The following is a 19118-nucleotide window of genomic DNA, read 5'->3' on the forward strand; positions in this document are numbered from 1 at the left end:
TTCATTTTTTAAAGATTATTTATTTATTTTGAAAGAAAGAGCACATGCAAATGAGGAAAAGGCAAAGAGAGAAAGAATCACAAGCAGGGCTCAAAATCATGAAATGGGAGATCATGACCAGAGCCAAAGTTGGAAGCTTAACCAAATGAGCCACCCAGACGCCCCTTTAGTTTCTTTTATTAACAATGCACCATGGGGGCACCTGAGTGACTTAGTCAGTTAAGCGTGGAACTCTTGATGTCAGCTCGTGTCATGATCTCACAGTTTGTCTCACTGACAGCGTGGAGACTGCTTGGGATTCACTCTCTGTCTCTTCTTCCCCAATGTCACTCCCTCTCTCTCTAAAAAAATAAATCAACATAAAAAATTAAAAAAAAACTACATTGCACCTTGGAACTCCTCATTTACAGTACTCCATCAGATAAGGTACTATGGTTGATTTAATTAGATAACCACTGATGAATATTTCAATTACTTTCAATATTACAAACAATTCTGCAGTGACTAAACTTGTACTGACACCATTTCATATATATAAAATACAATTAAAGAATACATTATAGAAGTGTTAATGCTAAGTCAAAGGTATACATACATTTTATAAATTTGATGGATTTTGCCAATTTGCCTTCTACAGAGACTTTTCTAATTTATATTCTCATTAGCAAAGTATCTAAGGGCTTTTTTACATATTCTTGCCAAGAAAGTGAATTATTAAACTGTAAGTTTATGTCAAACTAATAAGTGAAAAAATGGTATTTCCTTATAGTTTTAATTTCCATTTATTCAACTGAGTTAAGTAATGCCTGCCATATCTTTTAAAGCCGTTTGTATTTTTATTTTTTCAAATATCCACTCATGTCCATTGCCAATCTTTCTGTGTGGTTATCTCTCTCCTTTTAAAAACAACTTCTCTTCTGTGTATATTAAAGAGATTGGCATTCTTGTAGTATGAGTTTTACTGATTTAATTAGCAAGTGTTTTTAATTATGTATTAATCTTTTTAAAAGCAGTTATTATATATATTTTTGTTTTCTCTTTTTCTAATTCATCCTTTTATGATTTCATATTCTTCATTTTCTTTTTTATTTTTTTAATTTACATTCAAGTTAGTTAGCATATAGTATAACAATGATTTCAGGAGTTGATTCCGTAATGCCCCTTACCCATTTAGCCCATCTCCCCTCCCACAATCCCTACAGTAAACCTCTGTTTATTCTCCATATTTAAGAGTCTCTTATGTTTTGTCCCCCTGCCTGTTTTTATATTATTTTTGCTTCCTTTCTCTTTGTTCATCTGTTTTCTTTCTCTGAATAATTTCGCTTAGCATAATACCCTCTAGTCCTATCTACATAGTTGCAAATGGCAAGATTTCATTCTTTTTGATTGCCCAGTAATACTCCTTTGTATATATATACCACATCTTTATCCATTCATACATTAATGGACATTTGGGCTCTTTCCATACTCAGGCTATTGTTGACAGCACTGCTATAAACATTGGGTTACATGTGCCCCTTTGAAACAGCATGCCTGTATCCGTTGAATAAATACCTAGTAGTGCAACTGCTGAGTCACAGGGTAGTTCTATTTTTAATTTTCTGAAGAACTTCCATACTGTTTTCCAGAGTGGCTGAGCCAGTTTGCATTCCCACCAGCAGTGCAAAAGAGATCCTCTTTTTCCACAACCTCGCCAACATCTGTTGTTGCCTGAATAGTTAATGTTAGCCATTCTGACGGGTGTGAGGTGGTATCTCATTGTGGTTTTGATTTGTATTTCCTTGATGATGAGTGATGTGCATTTTTTCATGTGTTAGTTGGTCATCTTTATTTATTAATTTATTCTTTCTGTTTACTTTTATTTAATTGTGTATTTGTTTTTCCTAAGTTTTTGAGTTGTATGCTTCACCCAATTATTTTGTTGTTGTTTCATTGGCTCTAAATTTTCTTCTGAGTGTAGGTTTGGCTGAATCGCTTAATTTATATGTAAAATTTTATCCCCCCCCCCCCCCCCCCACCATTTTCCACATTCATTGATGCAAGCAAAGAATATAGTCCAAGACCTTTAGGGTAAATTCGTCTTTCAAAAGGTATTTTTTGCTGGAGCTTGGTAAGATCTACAGCAGCTGGGCTATCTGGTCATGTCTTAATTTTGTGCGATATAACTTCTGCCTAGTCGAAGTTTGGTTCTTAGTTTCATGAAGAATGTGGTTTATGGACATTTTACTTTTGTTGTTCTCTTTGCTATGGTTTCCAGCAGGGAACAGGGGAAAAAAATGCTAAGTCATGCAACCATGTTCATACCAGAAATCTTCTTATATATCTTCTAATATATTTCTACATGGTTCTCTGAGTCCTTGCACATAGAAGCTTTTCATAAATACTTTAAAATAATGAAATGACACACTTCAGACAATGTTTGTGCTATTAATACCAAATCCTGCCCTTCTACTTCCATTTAAAAAATTCTAATGAGGGGCGCCTGGGTGGCTTAGTCGGTTAAGCGTCCGACTTTCGCTTAGGTCATGATCTCGCGGTTCGTGGGTTCGGGCCCCGCGTCGGGCTCTATGCTGACTGCCAGCTCAGAGCCTGGAGCCTGTTTCAGTCTGTGACTCCCTCTCTCTCTGACCCTCCCCTGCTCACGCTCTCTCTCTCTCTCTCTCCTAGAAATAAATAAAAAAATTAAAAAAAAAATTCTAATGAGGGGCACCTGGGTGGCTCAGTCATTTATGTGTCTGAGTTCATGATCTCATGGTTCGTAGGTTCAAACCCCATGTCCGGCTCTGTGCTGACAGCTCAGAGCCTGGAGCTTGCTTCGGATTCTGTGTCTCCCTCTCTCTCTGTCCCTCCCCCACTCACACTCTGTTTCTGACTCTCAAAAAAAATGAACATTGGAAAAAAAACATTTTTTGTTTTAATTTCAATGAGTTATTCCTATCATGCCTAAAATATTTACAAGGTAAATAAGAAATATATGGAAGGATTACTCTAACATATAGCTCCTTACACTGAAAAATCCTAATATTTAAGAAAGTATGAGGTAGGTTTATAGATGAAATATCTCTGAGAGGTCATTTAAGGAAGATTAGTAGTCTCCAAGGCCTATTAATTTTTTTACGTCAAACATTGCTCTTCCTCAAAATAACTGTTGGTAAAGTTTGAGATAAAAAACTGAAAGTCAGTCTATGTATTATATGCACTATGACAGGGTTCTTTTATTAAATGGATCAAGCTTAAATTCCAAGTTTAATTCGACTTCCCTGACTATGCTAAATGAAGGCTAAATATTCAAATATTAACCTCTATTTTCCTTAGCACAACATGTTATATAGTTCCTGCTGGACTAATTTTCATAAAGGATGACACCATAACTGTCAAGTTCACTGTCAAGTTGCTAGAGTGCTGGAAAATAGCACACACAAAAATGTTAAACTACTGATGTTACTGAGGCTACAGATTATAATTTACACTAGTGGAGGTTGTAGTAAAAAGGTGATAAATAGAACAGAATCAGTTTCAGGACACACCTTGAAAATTTACAAGAAATGTGATTTAGGGTAAATTATAATCTTTGACTTTCCTAATCTAATAATAGGGATAATAATACTCAATTCACAGTTGCTGAAAAGATTTAATGAAATAACAGAAGAAGAATGTTATCACCAGACTATGCATTCAATGAATGTTTTGTTTTTCCTTCATAATTTAAAATCTTCCAAATTTTACCTTTACCAAATCTTCTGTTGTGATTTATTTATCACATGAAAAAGTTTTTAAAGAAGTAAGAATATTGCATTTTACAGTTTCCAACATATATGCACAGAGACTTTCTTACATGATATTTACAACAACCATGTAGGATTATTGTAGGTGGAAAATGACTTGGGAGTTGACTTGCCCTAGACCACATGGTTGGGAGTGGTGAAAATTGGCATTTAAAAGTGGATTGTTACCTCTCAATTCAGAGGTCCACAGGAAGATTTATCTCTTTTAATGAATTTATCCTAAGATGGATATTTTGTCATTTTTTCTGTTCTTCTATTCTTAATAGACCTAATAATTGATCTAAAAGAGGCAATTAAATAGAAATCTTAAGAGTGAGCATTCTATATCAAAACTATTTTTTTTTTCCAAACTGTGCTTTCTGTAATTGGAAACCTAATTTGACATGATATCTCATTTTCAAGAGCTAAAAATAAATAAACGAATCACTTATCTGTCTTCAAATTTTAAACACACAGCACTTTTTAAAAATAGCATATAAATTCACAGCATAAGAGGATTAATTGCAAATGCACAGCTAGCTACATGCCTCTTAAAATAATATTACTGAGCGTGATACTATGATTTATAGTAAGAAATTGTATTTTGTCTTTGTCTCCATTTCTGGCACAAGGCTGCTAAAACCCTTGGGAATTCCTAAGTGCTGAGAGCCACAGAAGTGTCTTTTTTCTGTTGAGTGATGGTTGGACAGGCGCTAGGTAACCTAAAGATAGGACTAGTGCCATGAAAACGAACCCTGTGATTTGAGGATTTGAGTTTTCAGTGCCACTCGCTTAGCCTACAGGGAGGGAAGAGAGGCTGGATATTGAGTTCAAGCCCCAGCTGTCAATGCTTTAATCAACTGTGCCAATGTAATGAAGCACCCATATAAAACCAAAAGGACACAGTTGGGAGAACTTCCAGGTTGGTAAAGGTGTGGCATTTGGAACAGTTGTGCCCTTAGAAATCAAGAAAGTGCCGTTTCCCATCCCACATACCTTGTCTTATGCATCTCTGACATATGGCTGTTCTAGAGTTATGTCCTTTTGTAACAAACTGGTCATCTACTAAGTAGAATGTTTTCCTGAGATCTGGGAGGCACTCTAGGAAATTAATTGAACTTAAGGAGAAGGTTGTCAGAACCTCCAATCTATCACCAGGATATCAGAAGCATAGGTGACAACCTGGATTTAAGACTGGCATCTGAAGCTGGGCAGAGGACAGGGGAATCCTGTAGGCTTGAGCCTTTAACCTATGGGATCTGACTCTATGTCCAGGCACATAGTGTCCAAAGTGAATTAACTGCTTGGTGGCATGGCAGGTAGGGGTGGGGTACAAACAAAGACACTAAAAATTTTAAACCACAACAACAGGCTAAAGAAAAAAGTTCTTAGAAATTAAAAACATGGATTTTACTCTATTTAGATGGCCATATGACTACAAAAATATTCCCTTGAAATTCACTAACACTATGAAACATAAATCTTTTGTTTTGAAGAGATTCACCATGAACACTTATAAAAAATGTTATATGGAGCTTCTACCCAAATGAAGTGAATTTCTTAAATTATATAATAAACACCTGACCTTTTAAGACAATATACGTTAGTTATTAAATTAATCCAAATCTGCACTTACCTCCAATCACTCCCCCATTTGCACACACTGTTCCTGCCACACTAGCTTCTGCAGCTCCTCAGTTATACTAGGAACACTTTCCCCAGATGCTCAGGGAAGATATTGAGCCAATAAAACACCAGCATGGCTCTAGCACGTTGGAGTCAGCATCTGTTCCCATAGGCCAGGATTCATGCTGCAGTGTTAAATGCGTTTACTATTGCTCCCGCATATAACCATTCAGACAAGCCTTTGGTTTGGTTCACTTTTCTCTTCAAAATTCATTAGGAGGCCTTCTTGAATCACAATGATTTAAAAACCAACTGTTCCCTAGACATACACACACACACACACACGTCACCTAACCTCTGACTTCATCATCACACTCAGGTCAATATCTCTTTGACGGGCTTCATTTTCATAGCATTTATTGTACTCCGACATAATATATGAATCACTGCTCAGCAGAGAATGTGTGTTAAGTAAATATTTGCTAAATGAATAAATATTAAATCACATATATTTCCCAGTCTTATCTTTATTAAATTTTTATATTATTTTAATAACTTAGTTACATAATTAAGGAAAATGAATATAGATTTAAGGAAAAAGAAGTCTCTTTAATTTCATAAAATGTTAAATTGAAAGACTTCCACCTATCAAAAACTGTATCACAAACTTCTATAAGAGGAAAATTATTAAACTGTAATACTGGAAGAAGCAAGCTATTTAAAGACTTTATTAAATAGTCTTTAAATGATCTGAAACTAAGAACATGAAGACCTAATTATAAGTACAGCTTTTCTCTTGTATGAACTGTTGTTTGTGTGCATGTGTTCAACATGAACGTGGTGGCCCCAGACCTGTCGCCTCACGACAAGTTAGTCTCTGTCACAGAAGGACTCACACTTGGGGCTCACAGGTGGCTTGTCGGTTAAGTATCCCACTCTTGGTTTCAGCTCCCGGTTCGTGAGTTCAAGCCCCACAATCAAGCCCCATGTCAAGCCCTGAGTCAGGCTCACTGCTGTCAGTGCAGAGCCTGCTTCAGATCCTCTGCCCCACTCCTCACTTTCTCTACCCCTACCCTGCTCGTGCACTCTCTCTCTTTCAAAATAAACACTAAACAAAGAAAGGAAGACTTCCTTTCTGCAAAGCCTTGCCTCTACTGTTCTGGCATCAGAACATACCAAATTCTGATAAAAAGCCACACTTACTTGATTTAAGCTGGCAGGCAAGGCATTTGTCTAAAGTTCAACTTAATGGCTCATTGCCTAACTCACCTGAATTTATTCATGAACTTTAATTTCCATTCTAAAAGAAATTTCCTTTAAAAAACAGCTAAATCTGAAGAAATATTAAAGATAACAAGGAAAATAAACTTTTGAGTCACGATTTAAATGTTAATGTTGAACTAAATGTCTTTTTTAACTAAATTTTATCAAGCCCTTATATTTTACCTCATATCCCAGCTCTGCCACTCAATATTACTGTTTATTGATTTTCCTTTCATAAAGACTTGTAGTATAGTTTTTGATATGGTAAAGTCTTTTTCAATTTAACATTTATGGAATCAAAGATACTTCCTTTTCTTTAAACCCACGCCCTTGTTCCTTAAAATAGCAGTTTCTTCTAGTCTCTCAAGTCTAGACTCTACAGTCTGTGCAGATAGTAGGTAAGAACATGGGCTCACGTCTCAGTTCTGTCTCTTAACTGTTCTTCTATCTTCTGTAACTCATTTATGATTTTAAGCTTCAGCTCCTCGTTCATGATATTGTATGGGGTTAAAAACAACACTAATCTTATATGGGGGTAGTTATAATACTTCATAGGAATGTGTAAGGATTAAATGAGATATTGCACATGAAAAGCTCAGCAAGCCCCTGGTTTCCACCAACTGCTCAGTAAATTCAATGCTTCAACAAGTATTTAATGAACACCTGCAATGGGCGAGCACTATTCTAGGCACTGAGGCTATAGCAGCAGTAAGAGTTAAATGTAATTGTTAAATGTAATTGTAAATGTATTCCACTTGGGAGCAGACAAGTAAAACTATATCATATAGGGTCGCCTGGGTGGCTAAGTTGGTTAAGCGTCTGACTTTTGCTCAGGTCATGATCTCGCGGTTTGTGGGTTCGAGCCCCACGTTGGGCTCTGTGCTGACTGCCAGCTCAGAGCCCGGAGCCTATTTCAGAGTCTGTGTCTCCCTCTCTCTCTGACCCTCCCCTGCTCACGCTGTCTCTCTCTCTCTCTCTCCTAGAAATAAATAAAAATATTTAAAAAAAAAACTATATCATATAAAATAATTTCAAGTAAATACAACTGCAGCAAAGAGACATTAAGAAGCAAAAGAGGGGAAAAATACAGAAGTGAGTGAGGTGCTATTTCACACAAGGTAGTCAGAAAAGGCCTCTGTGAAGAATGACATTGGAACAGAAACTGAACTCAGTGAAGAACAAGTTCTGTGCATCTCCAATGTGCTTGTGAGCAGAAGAAGGATGGTGATGGGTGATCGATAACCCCTGTTTACAACAGGGCCTTTTATCCTCCATACTTTTTCAGAAACTGTAGGAAGCAGCATAGTGAAGGGTGAGAGAGGAATGGCTTGGACACTGACTAGCTTTATTATCATGAGAAAGTTAAATAATTCCTCTAATTCTAGATTGTCTAGTTTCCGGTACTTCTGAAGATAAGAAAGATAATCCTTTGGCCACAGTGTCCTGTTAGGCATTATGATGATATATTTTCATGGGTAAGAAAGAATAAATAGGAAGTGAGAAGTCGGTTGCTACAAACAGAAATTATATTGAGACCAAAATAGCATTCTTTATGTAGGCTAAACATGAAGACTGGCACGATGTAAATGAGACGTTTTACAGCATATTATATGGTCAAAGATATTAACTTCTTGCACAAATTAAATCAAGAAATATATCAAGACTATAAATAATTTCTCAAAGGAAGATATATAATAGATAATACCACCATAATAAAATCCATGTCAATTTGTTCTTCACTCATAATTGAATACTGTCTAATTTTTAGAACTCTGCTTTGTGATTTTCTTTTAAAAGAATAATATGATTCATTAAATAAAATGCATAACAATATTTACAATAAATGGATAATGACCTGCATATTTCAAGTATCAGCATTTTAGATCAGGTTAAGAGTCAGTTGGATAAACTTCAAATTTCTACCTCATAAAACAATCATACATAGCTCCTTAATCTTCTAGAGCTTTCAGTCTATAGATGTTATTTTCATAGCCAGTGTCATATAAAAAGATGAGATAGATAATCAGCTCCATAGCCAGGGAGTTTGAGAGAAAGAGAATAATTGGGCATGTAACAGACCAGAGAATCTACTATTCCATTTATCTAGGCTCATTTTATGGAAAATTTTACATAAAGAAGGATGTAGCTTTATTTGAAATTATGTATTCCCACAAAAGCCCAGATCTGCATTTTTATGTGTCTCTATTATGGCTTTGGTCTCTCAGTTTAGATGGGGCTAAGCAAGTATAAAATACAAATATTTGGCTGGCTATAAAATGGGCTATCAATATCTCTGAAAACCCAGTTCTATATCTTGTGGTCCTAACTGGCTAAAACTGCACTGAATTTTATTTTATACTGGAATTAAAGTTCATACTTTTACACGTACAGGTAAGTATACAAAACTCCTGTCACTTACAGTGCTAGTGAGAGGTCAGTGGTAGAAGAGATGTCGAAGACACCCCCCAGCTTTATTGTTGGAGAAGCTAAATATTTGGTGGTACCCCCAAATATGGTATCCCCCATTATCCAAACCTTATGCCACTCTGTTTTTACCGAAGAGTTACATTAGTACCTGTTCTTGCTAACCGAAGGAAATTCAAAGGGGATTTTCACTTTTATGAAATGGTAATTGCTTCTTTGCGTTATGTCTTTTTTGCTTACAAAAGATTTCAGAGAAACGCTCTAACTTTGGATAGTGAGGAACACTGGTACGTTTACTAAACAAGGAACAAGAAATTTTGGAGTTAAAGGTAATAAAATCACCTTCAGGTAAAGAATACAAACCTCTCCCTTGTCTTTTGGGAAAGGTATAAATGTAAGCTAGAAATATAAATATGGAAATCACTGATACGTAAACAGTACATGAAGGAAGTCACAGGAACAGATCATCTTAATGAAAGAAAAGAATCCCTAGAATTCTGCAGAAAAGCAGTAGTTCTCTATTGATGGAAGAGGAAACACTGACAGACACCTCTGTTTTGCTTCAGAAAAATATGACAACCTGTTTCAAGCTAACAGAGAATTTTTATAAGGTTTTCTGAAATTAAAATGGGGGGAAAGTAAATAGAAATATATAAATGAAGAATAAGCCAATCACATAGTTCTAGAAAACTGTGCAAGAAGGCCAGTTTCTTAGCCACACATTTAGTGTTTAGCAAATGACTGTCAACTTCTTCTGTGAAAGCAATATTAAGGCTCAGCCTCTCAGTAAAGACTGCATAAAAGAATGTAAGAACAAATATAACATTAGTTCTAGACTAACAAAGGATAGTAACAGGTTTTTTTTAATTTCTTTATCTGAATCTTGATTATACATTAGTATTCTTGGTAATAACACTTATTTCATATTAAAAGTCATCGCTAGATATATAAACATCAAATTAGCAGGTATTAACCTAATAGGTTTTATAGCTGTTTATGGCTACACTGTTCTTCATAGTAGAGGGTCCTCAAAGAAAAAGGACTTTTATCTACCCCAGCTCGATTTCTGAACCATCAAGAGTACTCAGAAGCCAATCCAGTTCTATTGCTGCACTTTGGTCTAAGCCACATAGATTTTATCTTAAAACATAAACCTTCTTCATATGCATTCCCAACCTCACTAATCTCTTAAAGCACATGAAAGTAATGCATTCTGTCCTAGATCTTAGAGGCAAAAATTACCTAGAACAATCTCTCACCTAGATGCCTGGCTCCACATAAGAATCTTATAATTTACTGTATTTTAAGAAAGTAGTATAGTTTTTTTAAATTTCCAATGTCTTGTAACATATTGTAAACTTAACATCCAAAATTAAAATCCTAATTTACTCATAATTGCTGGACATATTCTTTGACTTTTACATCTTAGAATCTTTCATAAACTGAACTTTTCAAAGTCTGAACCTTATAAAGTAAAAGAAAGGTCTCAAGTTTTTCAAGGAAAATGGGGAAGGAAAAAAAAAGCACAGGCTATTTGGGGGTTGTTTGGTCTCTCTTTTTTTTTTTTAATTTTATTTTTTAATGTTTTATTTATTTCTGAGAGAGAGAGAGTGTGAGCAGGGGAGAGTCAGAGAGAGAGGGAGATACAGAGTTTGAAACAGGCTCCAGGCTCTGGTCTAGCTGTCAGCACACAGTCTGACGCAGGGCTCAAACCCACAAACCGTGAGATCATGACCTGAGCCAAAGTCGGACACTTAACTGACTGAGCCACCCAGGTGCCCCAAGAACAGGCCATTTGTAACCCAGCAAACACTGAATAAAAAGGCAACCCATCCTAATAAAACCAAGGAATTAGCTGGTTTACTTATATTAGCACTAGTGATAATCACACAGTCCTTAATGTTTCCAAACTTCTATAAATAATCTAAGAACTTTATTTGCATTGGTAAATGTTAACTTACAAAGCATTCCTTAAAAATTGTATATATATATACATATATATACACATACATACACACACATGTATATGTGATATACATATATATCACAAAGCATTCCTTAAAAAAAAAAATATATATATACATATGCACTCACCTTAGGAATAGGATTCAGCAGAACTACACCTGATTTCTTAGTGATGACCTGTTTTGTTGTATAGTGATGTTCTATTAGTTGAGGAATGTTTGAAAAACCATTGCCTTCAAATCGATACAGATTCTGAAGAAAGAACAATAAAGTGGAATAAACATGAAGACATTGCTTCAGCAAGATTAGCAATAAATTAAGTTACAATAAGAAAACTTATTATTGCACAACAATATAAATGTACTTATCACCAGAGAATGCATAAGATGGTAAAAGTAAAACTAAACAGATAAATAAAACTCCAACATACTGAAAAATATCTTTCCATCAAGAAATTACTTTTTAAATGATTAAACAAAATTCAAATTGTTAAAAGAGAAAAAACAAGAAAGGAAGAAAATGAAAAACAAGTATCTGGAATACATTTTGCCAAATGATAACCAAAAGAAATAAAGCATGAGATATATTTGAGTTAATGAACAAGAAATGAATTTACATTAGGTTTACATACATCCCATTTGATAAATCTTCCAAAATAAAAATGTCAAAAGTTTGAAGATATTATATTCAATATAGTAATAAATATCTGAAGAGCACCTCAGATGATCACTATTTCCTACTTATCAATATAGTAGTAATTGGTATTTCTATTACTGGGGTTATTCATGTATTATTCTTTCACTAAAAGCACCTAGTCATTCACATACCATTGACAAACTAATAAAATGCATAGTGACAAAACTGCAGTATCACATGCTCAACTCTTACACTTGATGATTTCAAAACATCAGATAATAACATTTTCTCAAACTCTGACATAACCTCTTTTATCTGTCTTCCTATTTAAAATAGGCATATAGTTATATGGATGAATTGCAATAAATTTATAAAATAAAAAAATACCTTATTGGTCACAATTTTCAATGCAGGAAACAATGGAATGCAATGTAATGTAATAAAAACTTCTTTCTGATTGTGCTTGCCCATACATAAACAAGTGATGTGTACAGATACTAATATGAATGTGCCCTAAGAAAACTATGTTAAGAAATAAGAACTTTAAAAACTACCAAATTTGGATATTATTTACATTCCTGGAAGATTACTCTCCTAGTTAAAAGATTTAAAACATTAAAGCTCCTTTTCCATAGTATAAAATAAGATTCAGCTTACCAGAATTTAATTTATGTACAACCTTTAAATGGATATGTGTTTTATCAAGTGAGGGACAAACAGGAGTTAGCTTATGGTAACACCTAACCAGAGAATATAATTCAACCCAAGGCAGTTTGTGTTAAAATCAATTCAGGGCAGTTGTTAATAAATGGCCTAAAGAATTTTTGTACATAGAAGCCAGGCCTGCTATGATATACTGACAATGATGTTTAGGAATATTTCATACTGAAGACACTAATATATCATTACACATGCAGTGCACTGAGCAAGTTTTGTCAGTGTCTCAGTTGATTCATTGGTGAAACAAATAATATTTGGATCTCCTCAAAGAGTGAGTATGAAGCTTCACCAAGTATCAATATGCAAAACACTTTGCCCAGTATATGGCACATGGTACACACTCAAATATTAAATCACCAAAGCAATAAGAATCTTTGGATTAAAAACAATATTCCAAACGTAGATATAGGAAAAGAAACATTTTCAAATACTTAAAAGTGTAAATTACATTTTCTCCAGGGATCATCAATGTCTGTAAGTAATCAAATATCCTGGAAGGCATTCTGATATGAAATTGATTAAGATATGAAGAAATGTAAAAGGTTATAGAAGTGTAACATGTGATAACAATATAAAAAACCATAAAATTTCAACCAAATATACAGTATTATAACTTGAAAGATGCTGAGAGTAAATCTTAAGCATTCTCACCACACACACACACACACACACACACACACACACACAAGTATTTAACTGTATGAGGTGCATGAATTTGTTTATTGTCTTGATCCTGGTAACCATTTTACATTGTATGTGTATCAAGCCATCAAGATGCACACATTAAATGTATACAATTATATTTGTCAATATTTATTGGCAATTTGTTTCTCCATAAAGTTGAAAATATATACACTGCTTCTCCCTTTTTCTTCATTCAGTCTACTCTTACCACAGCAGCAGGGGATCCTGTTACAGCAGATCATTCCATTACTTGGCTTATATTCTTACCTCCCTCCGAATAAAAGCTGAAGTCTTTACCATGGTCTATAAGATTCTATATATAATCCGTCCTCTACCATCTCTCTTACCTCATTTCTAACCACTTCCATTCCCCTCCACTTCCCTCCAGTCCCCCTCATTTCCTTCTTGTTTTAAAATACACTATATACACTCCTTTCTCAGGGAGTTTACATTTGATGCTTGAACAGTTTCTCAGATGGACATATGGGTAACGGCCCCCTTTTTTCTCCAGTCTTTGAGCATACATCATCTTTCAGCGAGGTCTTCTTTGACCACCCCACACAATATTCAGAATCCATTTTCTCACCCCAACTAAATTTTTTATCTCCTTTTCCTTATTGAATATTTCTCCCCAGAACTTACCACCATCTAACATCACATATATTTTACTTTTTAATCTTGCTTATTGTCTATCTTCTTCTCTAGAATGTAAGCTCATGAGGTGATAAATGTTTACATTTGCTTTGCCCATCACAGTATCCTCATGGTCTAGAACAGTGCCTGGTATATATTTCCTAGATCAATAAGCATGTATGAATGAATGAAATATAATGTATATAAATAACTGGAGTTAAAGAGACAAGTAAGATAACTTAACCTGGAAATCAATACTGAAAAGTTCACGCACATGTAAACCCAAGATACTGAAGTACAATGTTGAATAAAAAGTAAGTAACATGTAAAATTCACAAAGAATCAAATTTCAAATCAGCCACTAGTGTCATAATGTCTTATATAAAATTCTAATATATATTTCTAACTAGAGAAACATTTGAATGGAATAATGGGAATTCATTTAAGAACATACCTAGCTTTTTGTTTAAAGACAGTTTTCTGCCACTGACATAGAAATAATCATGATGAGAGAATACAGTGATACAACCAGCAGTACTTACTTCATGGGCTGAAATAAGAAACTGATTTCTAGCAATTATCTTTTGAAAGCAATCACACTGACATCAGTGAAGTTCTCAGAGTCTTAACTGTGCAAAACCAATTAACTCACTTTCTTAAAGATGAAGATAAAGTAATGAATCTAAAAATGATGCTAAGACATATAATTATAAAGTTCAGCTAAGCATCAAACTGAGGTCAAGAATAGTACATTCACAAAAACTGTTGAGGACTTATTTCTTGATACTCTCAAAATTCCAAATATTTGATAATGTATAAATCTATATATATTTCTTGTAGCTCAGATAACATGAAGTTTGGTTCACACACAAATGGATTTTAAGTTTTTCTACATGGCTTTGACAATGATATTACAGAGAGAATCTAAACTATAAATTAAAAAAATTTAATGTTTATTATTAATTTCTCAGAGAGAGACATTGAGCAAGGGGGGAGGGGCAGACAAAGAGGGAGACACAATTCGAAGCACGCTCCAGGCTCTGAGCTATCAGCACAGAGCTGACGCAGGGTTATAATTCACGAACAGTGAGACCATGACCTGAGTCGAAGTTGGACACTTGGCCAACTGAGCCACGGAGGTGCCCCCAGACTAATCATTAAATAAGACACTTTCCTTTGCAGTGAAGGTTGCTACTAATGATCTCTTAGACAAATTCCAAAAGGAACAATAAAAAATAGAGTAGAAAATAAATTTTTGCAAATTTCTCCAAAGATCATTTTGTTGACTGTCATTTGTATTACATGATTAAATATGTCACATCATTAAAATAAAAAGTATGAATAAAAAATAACTCAAGTTTTGTAAAATAAAAATACCATAGATACATATAATTAAAATATATCCAAAAAATCTCAAGGAATAGACACGAGACTGTCATGTTTTCATAACACATTTGCTACATCTAGATTTGTTTCTGAGTTATCACTGTGCTACTTAAGTATCAAATATGCATATAGATGAAAAATACATAAAAAAACCCAACAGAATCAGATTCTGTTGCTATACATACTTCCAGAGGGCTGTTATACAAGGAAGTCAGACAGAACAGAATAAGCACACAAAAATGAGAAGGGGCTTAAATGAATGTATAATTTGAAATAATGTGCCTGAGTAGATCACTCAGAGAACAAGGACACAGAGAACAAGCAGGCAGTAGGAGAAAAGGAAGGAAGGAAGGGAGATCATTTCTGAAAGAGACTGAGATGAATATGCTTAATAAAAAACAAAAAAACTAAAACACTCCTTTTCTTCATAAAATACCTTAAAATGAAAATATAAAACATAAGCTCTAGCTTTCTCAAATAAAAACAGCTCATGGAATACTTATAAATAACTCCTTAAACCAGTACACAGCAAGGACTGTTAGAGAGCTTGGGAAATTCTATTAATAAGGTTTCTATATGGCTTTCCTAAAAAGCCAAGTTAACATTTATTCATTCTTCAGACGCTGTCTCAAATTTAACTTCCTTAAGTTTCCCAGTTAAAACCTTTTATAGCGATATGTATCTACTTTACATCTCTTATTACAGTTAATAACTGTATATAGCACGTGTGATTTCAAAATGACTTGTTAACCTACCCCCTAGACTATCAGCTCCACAGTTACATCCCTGGGCCTTAAAAGTATTTGCTCAATCAGTATTTCCTGGAAATTAATATTAATGAGGTTTTGGAATAGCTTTAACTGTTAAGAAGAAAGTCTTCTAAGTTTTTAAGTGTGTATCAGGGACACAGAAAACAATATCTTGTGACAGTTTCATTTTGACTTCAAGGTACTTAGTGGCTTCTCTAGAGTCCTTGAATGGCGGTAGAGGGATTAAAATGATTCAAAGTATGTAAGTATATGACAATAAGGCACAAACTTGGAACCAAGTGTCTTTCACACAAGTTTTGGATTTATTTACTTTTACTTAGTTTTCCTTGAGATTCATGGCATGAATTTAAAAACACATATAGTTCAAAGAGCGTAGAGATTGTGGTAAAAGAACAAAGTAAACGTATGTGCTAAGTTCCGAGACTGACTCTCCCAGATCTAACTGAAACTCAGTATATGATAGACATCCAATAAATGCCTTCTGAATAAATCAATGATTTAATACATTGAGCTACCCAATTTCACACAGTAATTAAAGCTTCAACTTTGGGGTTATTTTTGTTTTATTGACTCATATTCCTGGGCCTAACACATTACTCGCTCAATTAGTATTTGCTGAATGAATGGATAAGGAAATAAAAGATGATGATGTGCCATTACACAGAGATTTTTTTTGTTTTAAAATATTTATCATTATGTTCTTATTTCTAATTCATCACTATACATTAAGTCAAATTTCTTGGTTCAATCATTCCTAATTCTGCATCTTTAATATTTCCCTGTTCATAAATTCTACCAATGTCTCACTTACTAGGTTTTAAGATCACTGAGAAGCCAGCCATACATTTTTCAGTTTCATGTCCTTACACTGAATAACACGGTACTCTGAAAAAATGGATTTTTAGCAAATGCCTGTCATAAATAAATTAAAGAAATATACACTGGCACTTTCCAATTAACAGTAAGTTCCTTTTGGAGTACCTTTCTCATACTATATGTATTTTTGTTTTATCATACACAAAAACAAAGATTTATGTATATGCCTTATCAAATGGAACAAAGCCATTTTAACCTCTGTGAAAATCTATCAACACTTATGACACAAAATAAACAGTTTTAGCTACAAACGCTAAAGATGTTTAGATGCAAAGTCTATTACATCAATCACCCTAAACAGGCTAGTAACTATGGAATAAGTCAGTCAACAACACAAGGATTACACTGAGATTCAGATATTCCTACATAGGCATATATATATATATATGGAATTTATAAAATTAATAAATTTAGTGTCCAATAAAAAGTACAACTCGGAGCACTTAGGTGGCTCAGTTGGTTAAACGTCTAACTTTGGCTCAGGTCATGATCTCACAATCCATGAGTTTGAGCCCTACAACAGCTCAGAGCCTGGAGCTTGCTTCAGATTCTGTGTCTCCCTCTCTCTCTGCCTCTCCCCCACTCGCACTCTGTCTCTCACACACAAAAAAAATAAAAACAAAAAAATTAAATTAAAAATAATTAAAACAAAGTACTATTCTTCTTGCTTGAACAAGATAGGACAAAAGATATTTTTTCCTAGAGCAGTAAAAAAACATGTAAAAATTAGAAGTATCTGTGTCCATCTTGATCATTCATAGTGTTCACATAATGTTCACAGCAAGCAGAGTTTCACACCCTGTTAAAAAGTCACTGCAGGGGCTCCTAAGTGACTCAGTCAGATAAGCCTCCAACTCTTGATTTTGGCTCAGGTCATGAATTCGTGGATCTAAAACAATCCCCAAGTAGGGGTTCGTACAGAGTGCAGAGCCTGCCCCTCCCCCACTCTTTTTCTTGCTCTCTCTCTCCCTTCTCTCTCCCTCCCTTCCCCCACCGTCTCTCTTTCTCTCTCAAAATAAATAAACTTTAAAAAAAGTAACTGTAATATGGGGGCCCCTGGCTGGCTCAGTCAGTTAAGCACCTGACTCTTGATTTCAGTTCAGGTCAAGATCCCAGGGTCATGAGATTGAGCCCTGTATTGGGCTCTGCACTAGGTGTGGAGCCTGCTTGGGATTCTCTCTCTCTCTCTCTCTCTCTCTCTCTCTGCCCCTCTCCTGCTGCCCCATCCTCTCCCTCTCTCTAAAAAAAAAAAAAAAAAAAAAAACAAAACACTACAAAAACAAATAATAAAAAGTATTGTAATATGCATCCAAAAAAAAAAAAAGCTTCAAAGTAATTGCCATCCTACACTGCAGCTGACAGAGACAATGTTACTAAAAACAGCATTACTTATGATTGGTGAATACCTCAAACCTTAATACATAAATTCCAAAACAACATAATCCTTACTATTTAAATTTCACAAATAAATCTCATAGAAACCAGAAAGAAACTTTTTAAATTAACTTTTCCAATTATATGGATAGTTCATACAAAGTACACTTTATTTTTTCTCAAGTGATGTCATCAAACAATGATAAAAAATGTCTAATATTTGCATAGCACTTTACACCTTATGAAATACATATTTACTGGTTTGATTCTCACAATCTTGGTACCGGCTATAACCCCCATTATCGCCCAAACCAGAGAGTTTCTAAAGTATAGAAGTGGGCCAGAAACCTAGGTTCAGTACTTTTTTCATTGACCCACTTTTTGGTATTTTTCCTGCTTTCTAAAAATCTCATCTTTCTTTATGTCTTTCTCTCTTAGTACACCTGTCCCCTCATTTATAAACAGCTTTTATAACCTGCTATTGGATTATGAACTCCTTGATTGGACTATAGGAGGCAATCACTAAATATCTCATAATGAATTCCCTCATTTATAGACCCCTTCCAGGCAAAAGGTATATGAGGAATGAAATGGGATAATTTTAGCTCATGAAAGATTTACCTACACAAATTGGAAAAGAATTTAAACCACCCTAAACAGTCCATATCACCTTAAAACTTCTATCTTCAACTAACTTAAGAGCTCAACATTATATAGTGACAATTAACTAAATAAAATTAGGCAGTGGAAAACCTGATGCGTTTACAGAAATACAGGCACTCTCATCTGTAACAGAGATCTTTGCAAAATTTCAGTGACAGAAGGAAGCTGAATAAAATCTTCAAAAATGAAGATGTAACAAAGTCTTATTTTTAGAATATATTACACTATTCATTTTAGTCACTTAAAACAAAATAGTGACATTAAAGACAAGTGATAATTTGCAAGTAGAACTTTCCTTTTGTTTCTAAGAATAATAATTTAAATTCTTATAGTT

General features: G+C 34.4%; 1 protein-coding gene across 1 annotated transcript in view; it reads right to left on the bottom strand.

Moving 5' to 3' along the window:
• FER (FER tyrosine kinase) overlaps positions 1 to 19118 on the bottom strand; it is a 419902-nt gene that overhangs the window by 212305 nt on the left and 188479 nt on the right. Inside the window, exon 13 of the mRNA XM_039217958.1 lies at positions 11172 to 11294. Within this exon, the coding sequence (XP_039073889.1) occupies positions 11172 to 11294 (123 nt within the window). The remainder of the gene's footprint in view (positions 1 to 11171; positions 11295 to 19118) is intronic.

The sequence above is a fragment of the Hyaena hyaena genome, unplaced genomic scaffold (genome assembly GCF_003009895.1).
Source record: "Hyaena hyaena isolate Hyena2069 unplaced genomic scaffold, ASM300989v1 scaffold_726, whole genome shotgun sequence".
Lineage (NCBI taxonomy): Eukaryota > Metazoa > Chordata > Mammalia > Carnivora > Hyaenidae > Hyaena > Hyaena hyaena.